The 20,800-nt window shown below is 40.5% G+C and overlaps 1 protein-coding gene and 1 long non-coding RNA gene across 5 annotated transcripts in view; one reads left to right on the forward strand and one right to left on the reverse strand.

Moving 5' to 3' along the window:
* Positions 1-5,117, reverse strand: part of nr4a3 (nuclear receptor subfamily 4, group A, member 3) — a 29,012-nt gene extending 23,895 nt beyond the window's left edge. For 2 of the 4 annotated variants that reach the window (XR_011961345.1, XM_072575559.1), the window contains exons 1-2: positions 2,498-2,620; positions 1,194-1,364 (exon numbers count right to left, since the gene is read on the reverse strand). Coding sequence is in view for 1 of the 4 variants with exons in the window: in XM_072575559.1 (XP_072431660.1) it covers positions 1,194-1,364; positions 2,498-2,594 (268 nt within the window). In the remaining 3 variants the exon portion in view is untranslated. Of the gene's footprint in view, positions 1-1,110; positions 1,365-2,497; positions 2,621-4,411 lie in introns of those variants that run through there. The other 2 variants (XM_072575560.1, XM_072575561.1) reach the window with 2 other exon arrangements.
* LOC140480561 (uncharacterized) lies at positions 4,834-6,695 on the forward strand. Its single transcript, XR_011961346.1, has 2 exons — positions 4,834-6,476; positions 6,583-6,695. It is a non-coding gene; the product is annotated as an uncharacterized lncRNA (long non-coding RNA).
* The last annotated feature ends 14,105 nt before the right edge of the window (positions 6,696-20,800 follow it).

Genomic DNA, 20,800 nt, shown 5'->3' on the forward strand with positions numbered 1-20,800 from the left:
CTACCAACAGTAGGTGATGTGAACAAGCAGAGATGCGCTTTTCAGTCTGTCGAAGATCAGTGACTGGTTTTCGAAACCAAAATCAGGTGACAAAGGAGCCAGTTACGGTTAGTTATAAAGATAAACTCCGAGGGAATTCGTGTAATATTAGAAAATATTATTTTATACATACTAATTAATGAGATCAACTTTCAAATCTCAACAACAAACCCCAAAAATGTGTTCAACCATTCATACTAATAAGGAATGGATTTTTAAAAAAAACTGGGTTACACCCAGTTAGCACGAGAGAAACCGAGAACATGACTGGGCAACTGATTCAAGGAACAAACCCAGGTATTTCTCAGTTACGTACATTTAAGCAACTTTATCTGCATGTGTCTGCCAATTCATGTATAGACCCTTACAAGTAGTTCAAGCAGCTGGGTTTAATTAACATCTTCCTGATTAAGGGATTTTGCCTGAAACATCGATTTTCCTGCTCCAGGGATGTTGCAGCACCACACTCTCGACTCTAATCTCCAGTATCTACAGTCCTCACTTTCGCCTTAATTAATATCTACCCTGGTGCATACAGTTCTTATTTGTACAATCTTTGCTTGTGCGGTTTTCTGTATGCAGAGAACCTTAAACAGGTTCCTCTGTGCAAATACGTTCTTGGATGTGGGCAGATTCCTCAGTGTACTGAACCTGGACTTAAGCAGGTTTTTATACATTTATAAACGCCCGGACATCTGCACGTTTCCAGGTCAATGCAGGCCCCCGGATAAAGCAAGTTTCTTTATGCAGTGATCTCTTTTTGTAGTATCCCAGTATATCCATTGGTTTCAGAATGTATAGGCCCATAATCAACACATCTATTCCTTTTCTAGATTAAAACTGAAGAACCTCAAATTTTGTTGCTATCCCAGTGAGCTTTAAGCCTGGTGAAACATCCCCGACAGCCAAAGTACAAGGAGATAACTGAAGTAGAACGAAGAGAAAATGAAAAAGAAACACGAAAATAATGAAACAAGAGGACGAGAAAGTAGCTCAGTCGACCCCTGATCAACCACAATGGTAGCCCACCATCACAACGTACAGAGAGAATCGCCTGATTTTGTAACGAACCTTCACGTGTATGACACACTTGTGCGTGTATTCTGTTGTTTACATACAACCATGTCGCCTCCAGTGTGTGTGCCAGTGTGTACCTGTGTGTGCCGAGGGGCGGTGATATGTAGCACGCTGAATGTTGGCTCGGTGGGCTGCTGCCAGAGGCTCGGCCACTGTCGAGGTGGTGCCTCCGGGCTGGGAGCTGTCAGCTGTTCGCGGGGGTGACTCGGAGCTCCGGCTCGGCGGGGAAAGCTCTTCCGAACCAAGATCTATCGAGAGAGAGAGAGAGAAAGAAAACAAGAGAGAGCTCAGGGCCAGGGACTAGCGACTGAAACTGCGCAGCTTCCTCTTGGAAAAAAAAATGAAAAGCAGACACCCAAGTCAGAGGATGGTATAATGTAATGTCTCAAAAAAAAGTGTGCAGTTGTACACAATTGTTAATGAGCACCAAAATATAACTTCAAAACAAATACTTGTCATGAAAACTATCATCGTATCAAGTTTACCCGGAATGGCAATGATTTGGGACACTAGACCTGGTTATGTGTCGCAGGAACTGAACCGAATGGAAACAACTCACTTCGCCAGGCGGATGGTCCAGTGCAGGCCCTAAGATGCAGTGATGGCCCCCGGGGTTACTGGCCCTCAGCTCGGGCTGAGTTAAACAGCGATGCCTTGGGAAAGTTAGCGAATGCGAGTCAGTCTTGTACGTGCTGCCCTCCATATTTGTATCTGGGATGTCAGGGAGGCTTCTGGTCTGCCCGGAGCCTGACAGTTTACACCAGTCTTAGTGTGTGGTTAAACCTTTTCCCATTGGGATGTCAGGAAGGAAAGTGGGACTTGCCCACATGCTTTGCGATCACCTGGCGCTCTACTAATGCACGTTCACTGAACGCCTGCAGCGTTGTTCAAAGCAGACCAATTCATTTTCGCTATCATTTGTCCAATTCGAGGAGTCCAACAGTTGAGCTACAGCGCCCCCTCTCAAATGCATTTAATCTGACTGCCACTCAGGGGAAAAACAACTTTATAAAGTTACAATAACTCGCCAGAAATGGTATTACCTCTTTAAACGATGTGAAGATTATGACATAGTGAAAACTCCATTTAATCACTGCCTGCAGAACAGATCTTTGCTGAAAATGCGGGTCGGTTCTACCTTACAATCAATATTAAATAGTTTTAGATTTGGAAATAAACCATGATCCTCTGCCTCCTTTATCGTGACAGTTAAGGCATGATTTGATTACTCAACTGGAGATCGCGGCGACAACAACGGCGCCAAAGCCTTTAATCTTGGGTACCCCCACGCCCCCCACCATGAAAATTTATAATTTTTAAAAACATTGTTTCCGTGGTTTACTTGGAAAATGCAGTTCTACAATATCACGGTTAACCGGACCTTCATAATCCGACAGCGACTTCTGAGCTTTATTCTGGGGCTGAGTCAGGTAGGAAACAGAAGGAAGGCGTTTTCGGACAACTTCTGCCCCTGCCATCGGAAAGAAACGGTCACAGCCACTTCACTCCCGGGGGCTCCACTGAACAGAAACTCGGGGAGGGAGAACACAGTCTAAAACCTGCAGAGGTGCTGAGTTCTTGTTTATACCATTCCGTGGTCATCTTCTACACTTTTACATCTTACGCCAAAGTAAAACCTGTTTTCCGAATATCTTTCCTTTTACTTCCAGAAATGGTCTAAGTATTGTGATGTATTGTATGGCCTCCCGCTTTAATTGAAACAAATATTTTGCAAAGCTACATTTAACTACCAAGTTGCTTAGCGTCACCGGCGAACTCTTTTGCACATTATTCCCGCTGAGGGGTGAATGCTCAAAATCAGCTGGTTACCTAGAGAACAGGCGATGTCTATTTAAACATCCGCCTTATTACAGGCCGCCCCATCTTCCATACAAAGTCAGGCAGAACATCAACTGTGGGGAAATTTTAATTTAGTTTAAATTTATTCAAGGAAACCACTCTATTAACTACGTTTTGCGACTAACAAATCAAAATTCATCGCCCATGACTACAGGGTAGTTAAAGAAAATTACACAAAAGTGTTTTAATGATATTAAAGCGATACCAAACATGGAGCATTGGATCTGTATCGAGAGCAGCACTTGTTGGCACCAACTACTCAAGTCAGGGTCGCACCTAGTTAGGGCAGTCCGGACAATTATTGGAGACTCCACATATCAGACACCTTACCACTAAAAAAAACAATTTTTTTTTGTACTTCCACTATTATTTTGCCACAAATGGTTAAAATGAAATAATGAAAGATATAGCTAGTGTTAAGAATTTGCTACGGCGAGGTTTTGATCACACAAATCTCAGTATATATAATTCTTCGAAATCGACTTGTGACCCGGTTAGAACTTTCCTAAAATTTACAAACTCGCCGGTGTCGTCACCCCTCGCTCGGCACCGCCTCAGAAAAGTGAAGTTTATAAATTCCACTGCCAATTTTGGACTTGAACTGTTGACCTTTCCGCGCGGACCCTATTCCCGTTTCCACTACTATCTTCATCAATGCGAATATAAAGCGATTCTATTCAAAATTCCAATGTAAACGACCAGGTGCACAGTTACACAAATGTACGTATAAAAACGTGCTGCACTTGCTACTACCGATTATTACTCAACAAAAAGTAAAAGTTAAACAGATTCGCTTCTGAAAGTGAAACTATTAATAAAAGAATTGCAAAAATATATTTTAAACCAAGACTAGGACCAGCATCTTAAATGATCACACGTGTTAGGTCAACAGAGTGCACAATTAGACGTGGTTATTTCTTAACTGAAACTCCGAATATCCCTGGATGTATCCGGGATAGACGTGCAGACTGATAATCAACACTAATACCATTCCAACGTGCTGCATTTCAACTTTATAAACACACCCAGTACCATACCCTCATCAGAATGCGATCGGAGTGAAGTCAAATGAACACTAAATAACTATACATTTTCACTTGAACATAGCTAATTATACATCCAACTAAGTGCAAGACAAATTGCATCTATTCATCACATCATCGCAAGCACAGAGCCCCAGCATTACATTACCATGACAACTACCAGAAATACCCTAATACCCACTGATCTCCGATTGTCACACAACCCAAAGCCGCTGATTAACCCATAAATTCTCAAGATACAAGGGACAGGCATCAATGCACAAGTTCTTAAGTATGTTCCAATCAGCGTTAACACAAAGCATCACTATAGCTCATTGAATTGTAGTCACTTGTTCTATAGCATACCCATTGTAACTTTCATGATGTCCACTGAGTAACTGATTGATACGTACTTGATTGCTGTGACGGTTCCGTTTTTACATATAATCAAATAGCCGTCCGAGTTGTATATAGACGTCCAGTCCAAATCATGGATGTTGTACAGAAAAACTTGTCTTTAAAATATCACTCCCGGTAAATGATTTAGCTGTAGTGCAGATTCGGATCCTTTCACTTAACGCGAGTTCATCAATAGAGGAAAAGTGCGAGAAAGTCTTCTTTAGCCCCTCTTGTATTTGTAGGTCTCTCCTCCGATTGCAATGTGCCTTTGTTTATGTGCAGACAGATAACAGTACAATTCCTCACTTTGTGAACGTCATTTATGTTTAAGGAAAGGGGGGTGGGGAGTTTGGCGAGAGCTGCTCTCCTATTGGATGATCGCCGGTATCTCCATAGAGCGGCTGGAATGCAGGCGACGTCAATTGTGACGCTGCCGAGCCGTCTACGTCACGCGGCGGCACGGCACGTCAGCTGGCTTTTATTGTGTCTGCTTTTCTCCCAGTCTCGGGCTGGGCCCTCTGTCACGCGACCCGCGCGCACAGTCACGGTGCCGTAGCTCGCAAGTAACTAACAGCGTAAAGAGAACGAGACGCTTCGCTCTCCCGCTCAGCTTTATTGTCATTTATGAACCCCGCGTCGGCGCGTCATTGCTTCTGGGCGTCCAATCGTCGCGCGCCATTGGCGATGGAACACCACGCCCCTTTCCTCGTGCCCTCGTCACGACCACACCTCTCGGTTGTTCTCCCCGGGATTGTGGACCAATAGGAGCGCGGGAAGCTAGGCGCGGCCGGAGAGGGGGCGGTCTGGAACTTGTGCGCGTGAGAGCGCCCCGCTGACGCACGCCATTGACGCAAGCGGGAGCTAAATTTAGCAAGCCTGGGCCAATCCATCGATTGAGATAGCACAGATCTCATTCATTTCTGGGGCGTACCGTTTATTTTAGGAACTATTTTGTGATCCAGTGAAACCAAATATAGTTGTGGATAGGTATTTTTAGTCATAGCAATCTCGTTTTGTTAATGTTCAGAAATGCTTTTTTTACGTAACCTAATTGCAGATTGGAGCGACTAATGAAATAATTATTGTGTTAATTCATTATGATATCCGAATTCTCATATAATATTTGGAGATTTGAGTGTTTGGATTAAAAAACAATTGTACGGTTTGATTTTCATTTATCTCGGCATTTTTTGTAATTATGCCTGTTGTTTTTATTTGTTTATTACATATGTATCTACTGTCGAATTGTAATTAGCTTGGTCTCAATGCTGGAAAAACCTATGCACCTTTTTTGTGTAAGCATTTGGAAAACGGAAGTTGGAATAAATCTTACACTGGGGAATTTATTAAATGTTAAACAGTTTTAGATTCCACCCTTTTTAATTATTTGAACAATAGACACATTCTTGTAATTTTGCCAAAACGCCTTTGCTTTCACAAATTTATTACGCACTAGCGCCTTACGTATTTTTTTTCAAAATGCTGTGGAGACTTACTACGTTCTAGATATTGCTTCATGGGATGTTCCGCTTTTGTTTTGAAGTGAAATTGTTTTTTGTTGGAAAAAAAAGTTTGCGTTTTAATTCCATTATTACACTAGGCGGGTTGACCAGTTCGTGGGGAGTGTTATTTAGGAAGCGTCGCGGTTTGGCAGCTTCACCGCAGCGCCTGAGGCTCTTGGCAGGTGAATGAGTGAGAAAGAGGGAGGGAGGTGGTGAACCCTTGTTCCACTTTATAAATAGGCAGACGGAAGGGAACGTTCCTATTACGCACACGCGCGGATTACGTAAAGGAGCGTGTTCATAATCAGGAGACGTCTGATGACGCAGGCACGCAGGCTGCACGAGGTGAGTTCCGGCCCTCGTTCCAAAAACAGATTTTATGCCTTCATTCTGGGGATTACATTTTTACCGAAATGTTTACACTATGCAAACCTTATTCCTGATTTTAAATATCTAGTCTACTTAAATGTTCCCCCGCTAACGGCCTAAAGGAACAAAGTTTTTTTAAAAAATGTGCTCCATTACCAGGCTATAAACTACACATTTTGTATACAAAAAACTGCACTAGAGTTCTGTGGTGAGTATAACGCAAGAGATTTGTTTTTATGATCAGATTGTTGTAACTTTTATTGTAAAGTTTTTTTTTTAAAAAAGAACTTGAACTTCTTTTTCTTTCCCTACAGATGAATCCCAGTAAGAAGCATTTTATTTCGGAACCTACATTTATGTTCTAATGATCTGTTTGCAGCACTTTTTGAATAATAAACCTGCAAATAAACTGTTTAAGAAATACAAATGTTTTAATTATTTGTGTGAAAAAGTTGAAGAACTAATACATTTCAATACAAGTGTGTGCCTTTTCCTCTTTTTGCTTTAACAACGTTTTGAAATGTGGAAGAAATGTCACTAGATGTGCTCCAAGTATCAGAACTAACTTAACACCAAACATACATTTCTTAATAAACTGGAAGTTTAGTTTCCAAACGATATCTTGATGGATAATGCCAACAAAACAGTTTATTATTGCTTCAAGTTGTCAGCACAGTTTGGCACTGCATTTTATACAGATTGCCACAAGGCAACGTTTCAACTGTGTGGTGAATACATGAGTAGTATTAAACTTTAAAGGATAATTTCCACTTTTATATTTACAAGTCTTTCTGGAGGTGTGGGAGTAGCAGCAAGCTGGTTATCTAGTTCAAATGACATCAACCATGATCATACTTAGAATAGCAAAGTAAAAGCATATTTTTGAGTTAGATAATTTGTTTTCATTTTCTATTTCACTTTTATTTGCTTTCTTTTCCTGCCAGCTTTCAGCATGGATGACAACTACCGTCATATCAGTAGAAAAATGTAATATAAGGTCACATGTGGTCATATGTGAGCAGTTACATAATGTGTTACAGAATAAAAAAAGTTCACATGTCATGCTGAAATGTTAATGATTGTAGTACTGTTAGGTTAGTGTAAGTGATTTAAGATATGGCGTAAAGTTTTATTTATACAACCAGTGGATGTTTCCAAGTGCTTTACAGCTATAGAACTGCTTTGTGAGTTGGTCATTGTTATGATGTAGACATTCTATGACCAGTTTTGATCCTGCACTGAATAATTAATTGGATTAAAAACAAAATGCACAATTTCTGCAAGAATAATATTCATCTCATAAATTCAGCTGAGAAGATATTCTTTCTTTTCAGACAAGGTATAATCTGCTGAGTTTTCTGTTTTTATTTCAAATTTTATCCTCTTAATTTTGAAGTTATCCCACAAGATCTTTCCTAATACCATTACATTGAGATTTACTTAATTTGATTGTTTTTGTGGAGGTGGAACTGGTAGCAGCAACATTAACTCGTGGTAATTGACACGTCTTACATGTAGGACTATGTCCATACTTAAGCAAGTTGCTTGCAGTTATTGTAGCTTTGAGACCATTACTCAGTGAGAGTTTATTCATTTATCTTAAAGCAGCTTTGATCACTAACAAAATGTGTTCTTCCAGAAGTCATTTTTTGTGCACAATAGGAGTTAATCTCATTGATGTGTGACTCATAATTTGCTTATACTTCTAACAAATATTTAGGGTTACCTACTGCAACCTTTCCATATCACAATTTATGAAATGACAATTCCAAATTAAACAGTTTACTAAAATGTATACATGCAGAAATCTAGGTTGAAATAACCATTCAATATATTCCACTTCTCTCCTTTTTTAAATCTAATTTTCTAACTCCCTCCTGGTTTATATGTTGTATTTGTTAACTAGGAATGAGACAAACAGGTTTGCTTTGAACAGCGCACTATACAGTCCAAATTATACTGAAGTACTGCTTTCCTGCTCATTTTGTTCAATTACATAAAAAGTAACGCTTTTAATGTATATCACTGTTTGAACTTGCTAACAGAGAACTAGAGAACTAGAGAAAAGCATGAATGTATGGGACATCTTGAATTCTGCTGAAAAGTGTAATCTGATACTACTGTGTTGAGAAGACACATTGCTGTTCAATGGCATTGGGAGCATATAAAAGAAAGTTAAAGTACCTACCCATCTATACCTTTACTATCTGAATTGAAACCAAATACTGAATCAAATTGACTTGGAGAAGATATTTCCACTATTAGGAGAGAGTGAAGGGATGACCCTTCAGAGTTTGGATGCTAGGACCTTTCAGCTAATCTGTGCTGAATATTGTGCAGCAATGACTGTCCTCATTCTGATTAAGAGAAGGTGAAGCATCTAAAGATGATTAGGGCTGGGATATGTCCCTGAAGAAGTAGTGCTCTTGTGGGCTCCTGATGCGGCCTAGAAGACATGAGTTCATTCCCAGCTGCATTAGAAGTCTTTAATAACAATCTTGTGTAACAGAAAGTGATTTTAAAAATATCCATCTTGAGCAACTGCACTGATGTCTTTGCACTGAGACAGTTGACCTCCAGCAACCAGGACCATCTTCCTTTGTGACTACGACCAGCAAAGAGTTTTCTCCTTGATTCACATTGATTCTAGTTTTGCTAGGGCTCCTCCAAACTTGGATGTTGCTTTGATATCACATCTCTGGAGTTTAGCTATTTTGTTTGTATTTGGACCAAGTTCATGGAGGCCTGCCTCTTTATCCTGCTCCAAACGATGTAGCGTCACGACCTTAAATTTGCAATCCATGTCTTTCTCAGATAATGAGAGATGCCTTTGGACATCTTGTGATATGTAGCTAATTACTATGTCATGACACAACTCCAGCTTTCAGAGCAATCTAATGATCTTATGATTTGCAGTTAACAATAACACAGAAATTTGTATAGTACCTTTAACATAATAAGAAGTCCCAAGGCACTTCACAGGACCATTATTTTAAACCAAAGATTGACACCAAGCCACAAAGACTAGTTAGGTCATAAAATGAAAAGTTTTCTCAAAGAGTTAAAAATCACACAACATCAGGTTATAGTCCCAACAGGTTTAATTGGAAGCACACTAACTTTCGGAGCGACGCTCCTTCAGGTGATTGTGGAGGACCTGATGAAGAAGTGGCACTCTGAAAGCTAGTGTGCTTCCAATTAAACCTGTTGGACTATAACCTGGTGGTGTGTGATTTTTAACTTTATACACCCTAGTCCAACACCTGCATCTCCAAATCATGACTTTCTCAAAGAGGGAAGTCTTAAAGAAGGAAAGGCACAGGGAAGGGTATTCCAGAGCTTGAAGGCCTGGATATTTAAGGGCCCAGTGATTAATGGTGGGGTAGTTATAATTATCAATGCACAAGAGGCCAGAATTAAGAGGACTGTACTACTTTGAAAACTTGTGTGGATGGTGGAGGTTACAAAGATAGAGAGAGACAAGATATTGAGTGATTTGTAAGCATGGATGAGAATTTAAGTGAAGTTGCTTGGTTTGAGGTCATCATTGGTTAGTAAACACAGTTATCGAGGATAGAATATGGGATACCAGCTTGGAGTGATTTAGAATAGTTAGTTGCAGAGATATGAAGCCATGAACAAGCAACAGCTGAGCTGAGACAAGTGAAATCAGTTGATGTTATAGAAGTAAAATAGGTGACCTTTTTGGTGGCAAAATTGAGGTCGGGAACTTTGTTTGGGATCCATAGCAATATCAAAATTGTGAAAACACTGGCTTAATCTCAGCCTCTTGGAAGGGAGAAGGATGGATTTGGAGTGAGGGAGCAGAGTTTGGAGCAAAACTTCTGGCTTCAAATCTCTGAATATATAACTAGGAAATTTGTGCCCATTCATTACAGGATGTCGGATTACCAGTCTGATAATTTAGCAACAGTAGAGGAATTAAAAGAGGTGATGAGGTAGAGTTGGATGTTGTCATACAAGTGAAAACTAACTCTTGTGTCTTTGGATGATGTTCCTAAAGGCCAGTATATAAGTGAGACATAGGATGGCAAGGATAGATCTTTGTCTGATACCAGAGGTAATGGTGTGTGAGCAGAAAGAGAAGCCATTTCCAGTGATTCTTTGGGTATGACTAGATAAGAATGATGAAGCAACAAAACAGATCTCTGACATCAGGACCCAGAATTAAGGTATCTCGAGGATCTCTGCTTTCATGAAACTTGAGTATATGTGACCTTTTTACATTGGGGTCCTGAAGCTGAAATAGCTAAGATGTCTTCATACCACTGAATGAAAATGACAAAATTGAGACGAACACAGTACATCAGGCAGCAGGGATTTCTGAGATTAGACAACCGGGATGAATTACTGAAATAATCATTAATGTTTAATCATCTGTAGCGTGTGATTTTATCCTGATTTTCACTGCTGGTACCTTGTGTCTGCCAACTCTACCAGTATGTAGTACACAGTAAGAGGGTTGAAGTAGTTCAGGACCCATCTGTCAGTGGCAGAAAATAGACCACTAGTGAGTCTAAATAAAACAGAGTTGAAAATTACACAACACCAGGTTATAGTCCAATAGGTTTAATTGGAAGCACACTAGCTTTCGGAGCGATGCTCCTTCATCAGGTGACTACCACGTGATGAAAGAGCGTTGTCCGAAAGCTAGTGTGCTTCCAATTAAACCTGTTAAGACTATAACCAGCTGTTGTGTGATTTTCAACTTTGTGCACCCCAGTCCAACACCGGCATCTCCAAATCCTAAATAAAACAGGCAATTGTTGGTTAACAAGATGGTTTATTGCATGATAATAATTAATTACAGTTTGTGTTACTAGTTCAGCATAGATACTAGGACTCTTAAGGAGCTATATAGAATATATTTGCTTCCCATGAAAGTGTGTGTTGGATTTCTCTTTCTACCCAAGGACTGTGTGTGACATCATTAGATTAGGTCAAGCTAATGCAACTTCAACATTACCTCTTTCAGAAACAAGAAACTTATACAGCGCAGCTTACTTGCAAAGATCTTACCATTTAAGAAGGAGGACAATCATTTACATGTACTTCTATTGTATGTTAACCCATATCATTAAATGAGTGGCATTTCTAAATGCACTTAGATTGATTCAAGCATCTATATAGTAATTTAAAATCATTGCTAATTGGAAACAATATTATTGTCTGTATAAGGCAAAAGTTGTTACTCATCTAGTTTTTCGATGTCAAATGCAAGAAGGTCTTGAGTTTGAAGGTAGAGTGATTGAACGTGTATGGTTGATTTTAATTTCTATGGTCAAGAAAACTAATGTTAAAGGCGCACCCTCCCCCAAAAAAATCATACAAAAGATTACATTTACAAAATACCTTGCAAGAACTGTAACAAACACTACATTGGACAAACAGGCAGAAAGCTAGCCACCAGGATACATGAACATCAACTAGCCACAAAATGACATGACCCACTCTTACTAGTATCCTTACTTATGGATGAGGAAGGACACCACTTCGACTGGGACAACACACCCATCCTAGGACAAGCCAAACAGAAGCACGCGCGAGAATTCGTAGAAGCATAGCCTTCTAACCGGAACTCTATCAACAAACACATTGACTTGGATCCCATTTACCATCCCCCGAGACAAGGAACAGGAAATTACATCATCAACCCAAGGAAACTCAAATATAAAGGAAAGTGGGCTACATCACCAATGCTTCATTTGGAAGCTCACTGAAGATGTTACCTAGTAGGGTGACAAAACGTCTGAAAATGAGCCTTCCAACTCTGAACAAACCTACATCCAGAAGGTTACACAGCTACAAACAGATGAAGTTCATAATTTTCTGTTTGCACTCTTTTCACAGGACAAAGACATTCAGTTGCAGCAATGCCAGCCCAGTCATCATCACCCAAATGAGGACTGATCTGCCACCATGTTGTGGACTTTGCCTCCAGTAAAGTATTTGTATCTGATGCATAAGAACTGGACGTGTGAAACGTGGCATTGGAAAAAAATTACCAGACATTTATTACACCTCTGGATAAACTGCAGTCAGTGTCTGTACAATCACCAGACTATTTAGTTACAAACTATAGAATGCTTTCAGCATGTCATGCTTCAGGTGGACCCAGTTAAGATGGAGTCTGAGATCTTTACATGGTCATGTCATGCTATGATGCAGTGATGATAGAAGCTTGATTGTGAGACATTGCACAACAAAAAAATTGATTTTAGTTATTACACAGCAACATACATAGCTGGTAAATGAATGAGCAAAATACAAAAGCAGATGAAGAAGTTACAATCTGTGCTTCAAGATTGATGGAAGTATCAGTGCAGGAAATGGTAAGTCTAGCAATTTAAAGATTGGTCTTTTAGATCTGAAATTTACTTTCAAAACTAACTCAGAACAGCTAGGTGAGAGGATCCCTATTTTGACAACTTTAAACTCTTGTCATTAGTTGGCTCTCACTTAGATGTTCCCAAATGCCGCTGTGGTAAAGGTGGACCAGAGAATGCACCTGAATTGGAAGGGGACGAATATACTGGCAGGGAGTTTTGCTAGAGCTGCTCAGGAGGATTTAGACTAGTAAGGTGAAGTGGTGTCACCCTAGGAGATAGTGAGGAAAGAGATCAACCTGAGACTGGTATAGTTGGGAAAAGGAGCAAGTCAAACACTCAGGACAGGCTGGAACAAAGCAGAGAACAAGGTAGGAGTGATAAACTGCATTTATTTCAATACAAGAGGCCTCACAGGGAAGGCAGATGAACTCAGGGCATGGTTAGGAACATGGGACTGTGATATCATAGCAATTACAGAAACATGGCTCAGGGATGGACAGGACTGGCAGTCTAATGTTCCAGGATACAAATGCTACAGGAAGGATAGAAAGGGAGGCAAGAGAGGAGGGAGAGGCACTTGGGGCCAGCGACTATAATTCTATTAGTTTTAAAATAGTGATCAAAAAGGATACAACAGTTATAAAAGTTGAAGTTCTAATTTGGAGGAAGGCCAATTTTGATGGTATTAGGCAAGAACTTTCAAAAGTTGATTGGGGGCAGATGTTTGCAGTTAAAGAGACAGCTGAGACATTTGTATCATTGATAGTTTCAGGTGAGATGCTGGAAGACTGGAGATTGGCCAACTTGGTGCCTCTATTTAAGAAAGGTGGTAAGGAAAAACCAGGGAACTATAGACAGGTAACGCCAGTGGTGGGCAAGTGGCAGGGAATCTTGAGGGTCAGGATTTATATGTATTTGGAAAGGCAAGGACTGATTAGAGATACTACTTGTGGAACATTTCAGCGAACACCTCTGGGACACCCGGACCAACCAACCCAACCACCCCATGGCTCAACACTTCAACTCCCCGTCCCACTCCACCAAGGACATGCAGGTCCTTAGACTCCTCCATCACCAGACCATAGCAACATGATGGTTGGAGGAAGAGCGCCTCATCTTCCGCCTAGGAACCCTCCAACCACAAGGGATGAACTCAGATTTCTCCAGTTTCCTCATTCCCCCTCCACCCACCTTGTCTCAGTCAAATCCCTCAAACTCAGCACTGCCTTCCTAACCTCCAATCTTCTTCCTGACCTCTCCGCCCCCACCCCCACTCCGGCCTATAACCCTCACCTTGACCTCCTTCCACCTATCGCATTTCCAACACCCCTCCCCCAAGTCCCTCCTCCCTACCTTTTATCTGAGCCTGCTGGACACACTTTCCTCATTCCTGAAGAAGGGCTCATGCTCAAAACGTCGATTCTCCTCCTTGGATGCTGCCTGACCTGCTGCGCTTTGCCAGCAACACATTTTCAGCACTGATTAGGGATAGTCAGCATGGCTTTGTGCATGGGAAATTGTGTCTCATTAAATTAATTGAGTTTGCTGAAGAACTAATAAGGAGGATTGATGAGGGCAGAGTGGTGCACATGATCTATATGGACTTCTGTAAGTCTTTCAACAGGGTTCCTCATGGTAGACTGGTTAGTAGGGTTGGATCACAGGGAGAACTAGCCATTTGGATGCAGAACTGGGTTGAATGTAGAAGACAGAGGGTCGTGTTGGACGGTTGTTTTTCAGACTGGAGGCCTGTGACCAGTGGTGTGTCACAAGGATTGATGCTGGATCCACTGCCTTTTGTCATTTATATAAATGATTTGGATATGAACATAGGAGGTATAATTAGTAAGTTTGCAGATAACACCAAAATTTGAGGTGTAAGGACAGTGAAGTTTGGGTTCTTACAAGCAATTCCATCTCCCCTCTTTGCAAATCACTTTCAGATGAATAATGAGACATGGTTACCACGTGAGCTCTTCCTTCAGCAAAAGCAGATTTGTGTATACTAAATACTGGGCTTGAAATGTACTCAATCACTACACAGGAACAGAATTACATCATTTAGTTAATTGGGTTTGTACTGCTAGGATTACCTGTATATCATCTCGATTAATCAGTCTTTGTTCTATATACACCCACTGATGTCAGTTTGAAGTGATGTGAAGAGAATCAACTGAAAGTTGAAATATTTTCCCCCCAAGGTTTACAGTGAAAAGTGCCAAATGTGGAGAGGCTCAAGTCTCTGCAAGAGGTACTATATGTCAAGGCATGTTTTTAGTTCAACTCCTAGCCTTGTCATGAAGTTGTTCGTGCTTTTATGTTCAGGTCTGAAAGATAATGTTGGCTAACAACTTTTTCGATTTGCTACACCATCAAACCCTGCTGGATAACAGGAATTTTATTGCACCTTGAGATTGTTTTTTCTACTAACAATATGTGGACTACTGCAGTTCAAGAAAGCAGCTCACCACCTTCTCAAGGGCAATTTGGGACAGGGAATAAATGTTGGCTAGCTAGCAACATTCACATCCCACGAGTGAATAGAGGAAAAGAAATCATATCAGAGAATTGATAGAAGATATTGTTTGGGTTGGTGGTTTGCCATTCCAAAACTGAAGATGGACAGAGTGGGTTGGTTCTTAGTCGGGTGATAACATGGTTTAAGTTCTGACCATTGCTTTGTTGACAACAAAAGCTCATTAGAACTTTTGGTAAGCCAAATGTCAATTCACCTTCAGGATTAGAAAATACAGCATTATAAAATACCCCAATTTCAAAATTAGTCTTAAGACATCACTTTCCTTGGCTTAAGTGTTAGGCAAGACCTTAAAAAAAATCTTAGGTTTATTTGTAGAGCACCTCCTCTCATTTAACATCCTTCACTTCCTCTTCTGGTGCTGACGTTTTCTCTCCTTCCTTTGCACCAGTCGGAACGTTCTTTGTTGTAAAAATCATATAAGGAATCTCTGCCCATATAACATAATCTTTGATCCAAGAAAATATATTCCATTCAAGGTGGATTAAGGGCTGGGCAGAAATTCTGACCAAATTGAACTCTAATGAGAATCCAGATTTTGGTGTCATCATTGCTTCTTAGAAATATCTCAACACTCGGTGTGATCAAACAGTTGCCTGCAGAATCTTGCTGTGAAATTAGGGTGCACAGCTTCCATTACAATGATATTCTGGATTAGTTGTGCTGGAAGAGCACAGGAATTCAGGCAGCATCCAAGGAGCTTCAAAATCGATGTTTCGGGCAAAAGCTCTTCGAAACGTCGATTTCGAAGCTCCTTGGATGCTGCCTGAACTGCTGTGCTCTTCCAGCACCAATAATCCAGAATCTGGTTTCCAGCATCTGCAGTCATTGTTTTTACCTCCATTACAATGAAACTCTACTCAAATAAGTCAATATTGAATGTAATGAAACCTGATTAACTCAGTAATATTTTCAGTGGTTAACTGTGGACAAAGCTGGAGTGAGATTATACCAACTTGATAGGTTGCTGTACTGGACTGAACCACGGGCATCGGGGGATAGTTATGAAGAACTCAATGTGTTTCATTAAAAACAATAGAATGGCACTCAAATTGTGGAACCAAAACTTTCTTTCATAGTATGATTCAACAATATTGGACTTCCTAAAGTAGGCTTTTAACTTCATTATGGGCAGTAATCTGATAGATTTTACTGCTTACCCAATTTTCATTTAATTGCCCTAACTCCCTTGGTTCTTATTATCTGCAGTTAAATGTCATCCTTTAATTGTGTAGCCTGTCATGAATTAGGTAAACCAACATTAGGTAAATGTTAATCAAACAGTGGATTTCAAAACAAATTCAAGGCAGTATGAGGTCGGAGAAGCCAAAGGAACAGGTTTTCAGAGTGTCTTGCAGCTTTCAAATTTAAGTTTTTTTTAATATATCTGTCAGTCCCAGTCCACAACTAACCTAACTGATCAACTCAATAACAATAAACTGGGAATCTTATTCACAAGGCCGTAACCTACAACAGCAAGCTTGTGGAGTGGAAGGGTTGAGGGGTGTTTGATAGATATGGTTCACAGGCTAACGAGTTCGACTTGGAGACACTCCTCCTGTTCACAAAGAATTCTGCAAGGCATTCACTCACTGGAGATATTTTCTAATCAACCTTTGCAAGTTGAAGCTGGGCCTTCTGGCTTACAGGTAGGACATTACTATCCCTTCACAATAACCCACTCACTTGATATATTCTAACCAGCCTCCTCCAAAATGCTATTTCACACTTCTGGAGCAGGTGGGACTTGAACCCAGGCCTCGAGCTCCGAGGGAAGGGTGTTACCTCTGTGCCACAAGAACCCACTCCCACCTACTTTTACCTGTCAAGTTACCTCAAGATTTGGGAGTTCTAGTTGGCACTGGTTAAAAATAGAATGCTAAAATAAAGCAGGAAGCTTAATTATAACTATTAAATGACCAAAGTTGTTCCTGAAAACTGATTTGTCATAACTCCCTTTATCTTTGATAAAATAAACTGGGCAGGTCAGGTCTCTGTTTAAGATTTCATTTCAACTTCTGACATTTGATCCAGAAATTCGATCCAATCATTGTTGTCAATCTCTAGATCCATAAATTAAAGATGCTAGGATTTTGAATTTACCAATTTTTGACTACCTTAAATTTCATAATGAGTTATGATTCCACAGAAGGCAATCTTCAGTACCTCTTTCAAGTAAGCCCAGAGAGTGATTATTTGAATATTAGTTATGATACAGTCTTTTTCTGTGCCTTGTGTACTGTGAAGCCCAGCAAACTGTGAACATTGCAACATTTAGGAACAGGCAGTTCCAAGAGATTCCTGTATTTTAGTTCCAACGGGTGCGAGATTCAGTTCTGCCCAGGAAGTAGAATGGGGCTTGTTCCAATGATTTCACTCAAAATTGTTCAAGGGGTCAGTGACGAATGATTCAAAGCTTACATTCAATTGAAATAGATCCAGAAGCAAGCTCAAGTTAGAAAAGTGTTACAATTCACTTGAATCTATTTTCAAAAACACTGTCGGGACCTGAGAGCAGTGCATTCCAATGGGATATAAATATTCGACGTGGAGAATCTGCTGTCCATGATCAACTAAAAAAAGTTAAAATAATGTCAGACTTCATAGACAAAGTATAAATTGCATAAAAGTGGGTGGTAGGTCAGAAGATTGGGGAGAATATTAAAAGGAAAAAGCAAAGAATGAGTAAAAGATGAATAAGGAAGATAAAATTAGAGCATGAAAGAAAGCTAGCCAGAAATATTTTAAAAAGGTAAAAAAAATACAATTTATGCATGATTTTGGATAAGAGGATCCTTTAATTGCTTAAGGAACATGTAATTGCTATATTTGCTGATGAGATAGGGATAGGTAAGGTCCTCTGTGAAGAGGACCTAAAGAGGCTATAAAGAGATATAGATAGGTTAAGTGAGTGTGGCAAAATCTGGCAAATGGAATATAATGTGGGAAAGTTAAATTGACCATTTTGGCAAGAAGAATAAAATAACTTTTTGTTAGAAGGAGAGAGATATGGGTTTCCTTGTGTATGAATTGCAAATACAACAAGTAACTAGAAAACTAATATAAAGTTATAGTTTATTGCAAGGATAATTGAATTCAAAAATAGGGAGGCTATGCTTCAGCTTTACAGGGCTTTGGTGAAACCATGTCACAAGTACTGTTTGTGGCTTTGGTCGCACTATGTAAGAATGTAAGTCTATTGGAGGCAGTTCAGAGAATGCTTACAAGACTAATATCTGGAATGGATGAGTTGACCTCTGAGGATAGGTTGGACAGGCTAGGCTTGTATATGCTGGATTTAGAAGAGTAAGAGGTACTTGATTGAAACTCATGAGATTCTGAAAGGCCTTGACAGGGTGGATATGGAAAGGACATTTCCTTTGTGGGATCCTGATGGTTGGGTGAAGTGAGGGCCTGATAAATCAAGAGGATGGTCAGAGCGGTGGCATGCCCATTATCTGTTACTTCTGGCAGTTTTCCGGCAGCAGGAGATGAAGGAAGTAAATCCTATCACACTTAGGCCAACTGAGGCCTTTAAGTAATCAATAACTTAAGGGCTTCCTCCCACTGTTGCTGGTATTTTATCAGCTGTGGTTGGGAACTTAGTCACAAGGGTAGACTGCTAGGTAAGTACTGGTGGTTTTTCTCTGTTTTGAGGGTGGGGCCCTCTTCATTGGAGACCTTGGCCTTTTACTGGAATAAGGAAGAATCTTCAATCAAGTTGAAAAATGTCTTCTGCCCATAAGCAAACTCCTGCAATTGGCCAGACACAAATACGAAATATAGAGTGGATATAGGCCATTAAGCTCTTTAAGGAGAAAGTGAGGACTGCAGATGCTGGAGATCAGAGCTGAAAATGTGTTGCTGGAAAAGCGCAGCAGGTCAGGCAGCATCCAAGGAGCAAGAGAATCATCATTTCGGGCATGAGCCTGAAGAAATTCCTGAAGAAGGGTTCATGCCTGAAACATCGATTCTCCTGCTCCTTGGATGCTGCCTGACCTGCTGCGCTTTTCCAGCAACACATTTTCAGCATTAAGCTCTTTAATCCTGATCCACCAGTCATGGCTGGTCACACAACTCCTATTGTCTTTCCACTTTGTCCCATACCCTTTGATCCCTTTAGCCTTGAGAATCATAGAAACTTCAAATACACAGTGATGATATACAGACAAAGATTAATATATACAATGTATTAATTTGTAAACAGTTGACAAGTAGGGGGCCTAAGTTTGATGCTGGAGTCCAAAGGCATGTACATGTCAGGAAGATTTGGATAATGATTCACAATCCTCCAAACTCAGTGATACTGGGGGCATTTGCATCACACTTCAAGTAGTTAAATAGAAGCTGAATTCTCATTGAATACCTACAACACAGTGCATGTGCTCTGAGCCACTGAAGCACCTCATTGAGGTAGTTCCAAAGTGATCTTACCTTTTTAACAATGTAACTAATGATACGATCAGGATTTATCAGGTTCTGAAATATAATCTTTTTAATTGGAACAACTGTGTATATGTATATATGCGTACATTTGAATTACCATAGTAAATTGGAGAGAGGACTGGATTACTTCTCTGGTGTACTGCAGTGGAAGTAAAATCACATTATTGATTTTCAAATCCAATCACCTGATTCTAATATGAGACCTAATGGTTTTAAAAAGGAGAAGTACTGACATGAAATGGCTGCTGTGATCACCTGAACAGGTTAAGTCAAATTCATGAAATCATCAGCAAGATTAGTCAGTCTGAGGCAAAATTAACATTATTATAAAGGAGCACTGAAATTCAGATCTGTATCTCTTCTTTGACTCGTATCTTTTCTGGAAGTTACACATTGAGATGAAAGATGGGTGACTTTATAGAGGTTTACAAAATTATGAGGGGTATGGATAGGTTAAATAGACAAAGTCTTTTCCCTGGGGTTGGGGAGTCCCAACCAAAAGGCATAGGTTTGGGGTGAGAGGGGAAAGATATAAAAAAGACCTAAGGGGCAACCTTTTCACATAGAGGGTGGTACGTGTATGGAATGAGCTGTCAGAGGAAGTGGTGGAGACTGGTAGAATTGCAACATTTAAGAGGCATTTGGATGAGTATATGAAGGGTTTGGAGGGATATGGGCTAGGTGCTGGCAGGTGGGACTAGATTGGGTTGGGATAACTGGTCAGCATGGATGGTTTGGACTAAAGGATCTGTTTCCATGCTGTACATCTCTATGACTCTACAAAACAGCAAAGAGTAGACTCAGCAATACACTAATTGTCTCAGCCTGCGCCTGCCCCACCGAACTCATCTCCACCTACCTCGATACTGTCCTATCCCCCTTAGTCCAGGAACTCCCCTCATATGTTTGAGACACCACCCACACACCCCACCCTCTCCAAGACTTCCATTTCCCTGGTCCCCAACACCTCATCTTCACCATGAACATCCAATCCCTCTACACCTCCATCCGCCATGACCAAGGCCTCCAAGCCCTTCATTTCTTCCTTTCCCGATGGCCTCAACCTTTCCACCGACACACTCATTCGTTTGGCTAAACTGGTCCTCACCCTTAACAATTTCTCCTTCGAATCCTCCCACTTCCTCCAGACCAAAGAGGTAGCCATGGGCACCCGTATGAGCCCCAGTTATGCCTGTCTCT

The sequence above is a fragment of the Chiloscyllium punctatum genome, chromosome 8 (assembly GCF_047496795.1).
Source record: "Chiloscyllium punctatum isolate Juve2018m chromosome 8, sChiPun1.3, whole genome shotgun sequence".
NCBI classification, from domain to species: Eukaryota; Metazoa; Chordata; class Chondrichthyes; order Orectolobiformes; family Hemiscylliidae; genus Chiloscyllium; species Chiloscyllium punctatum.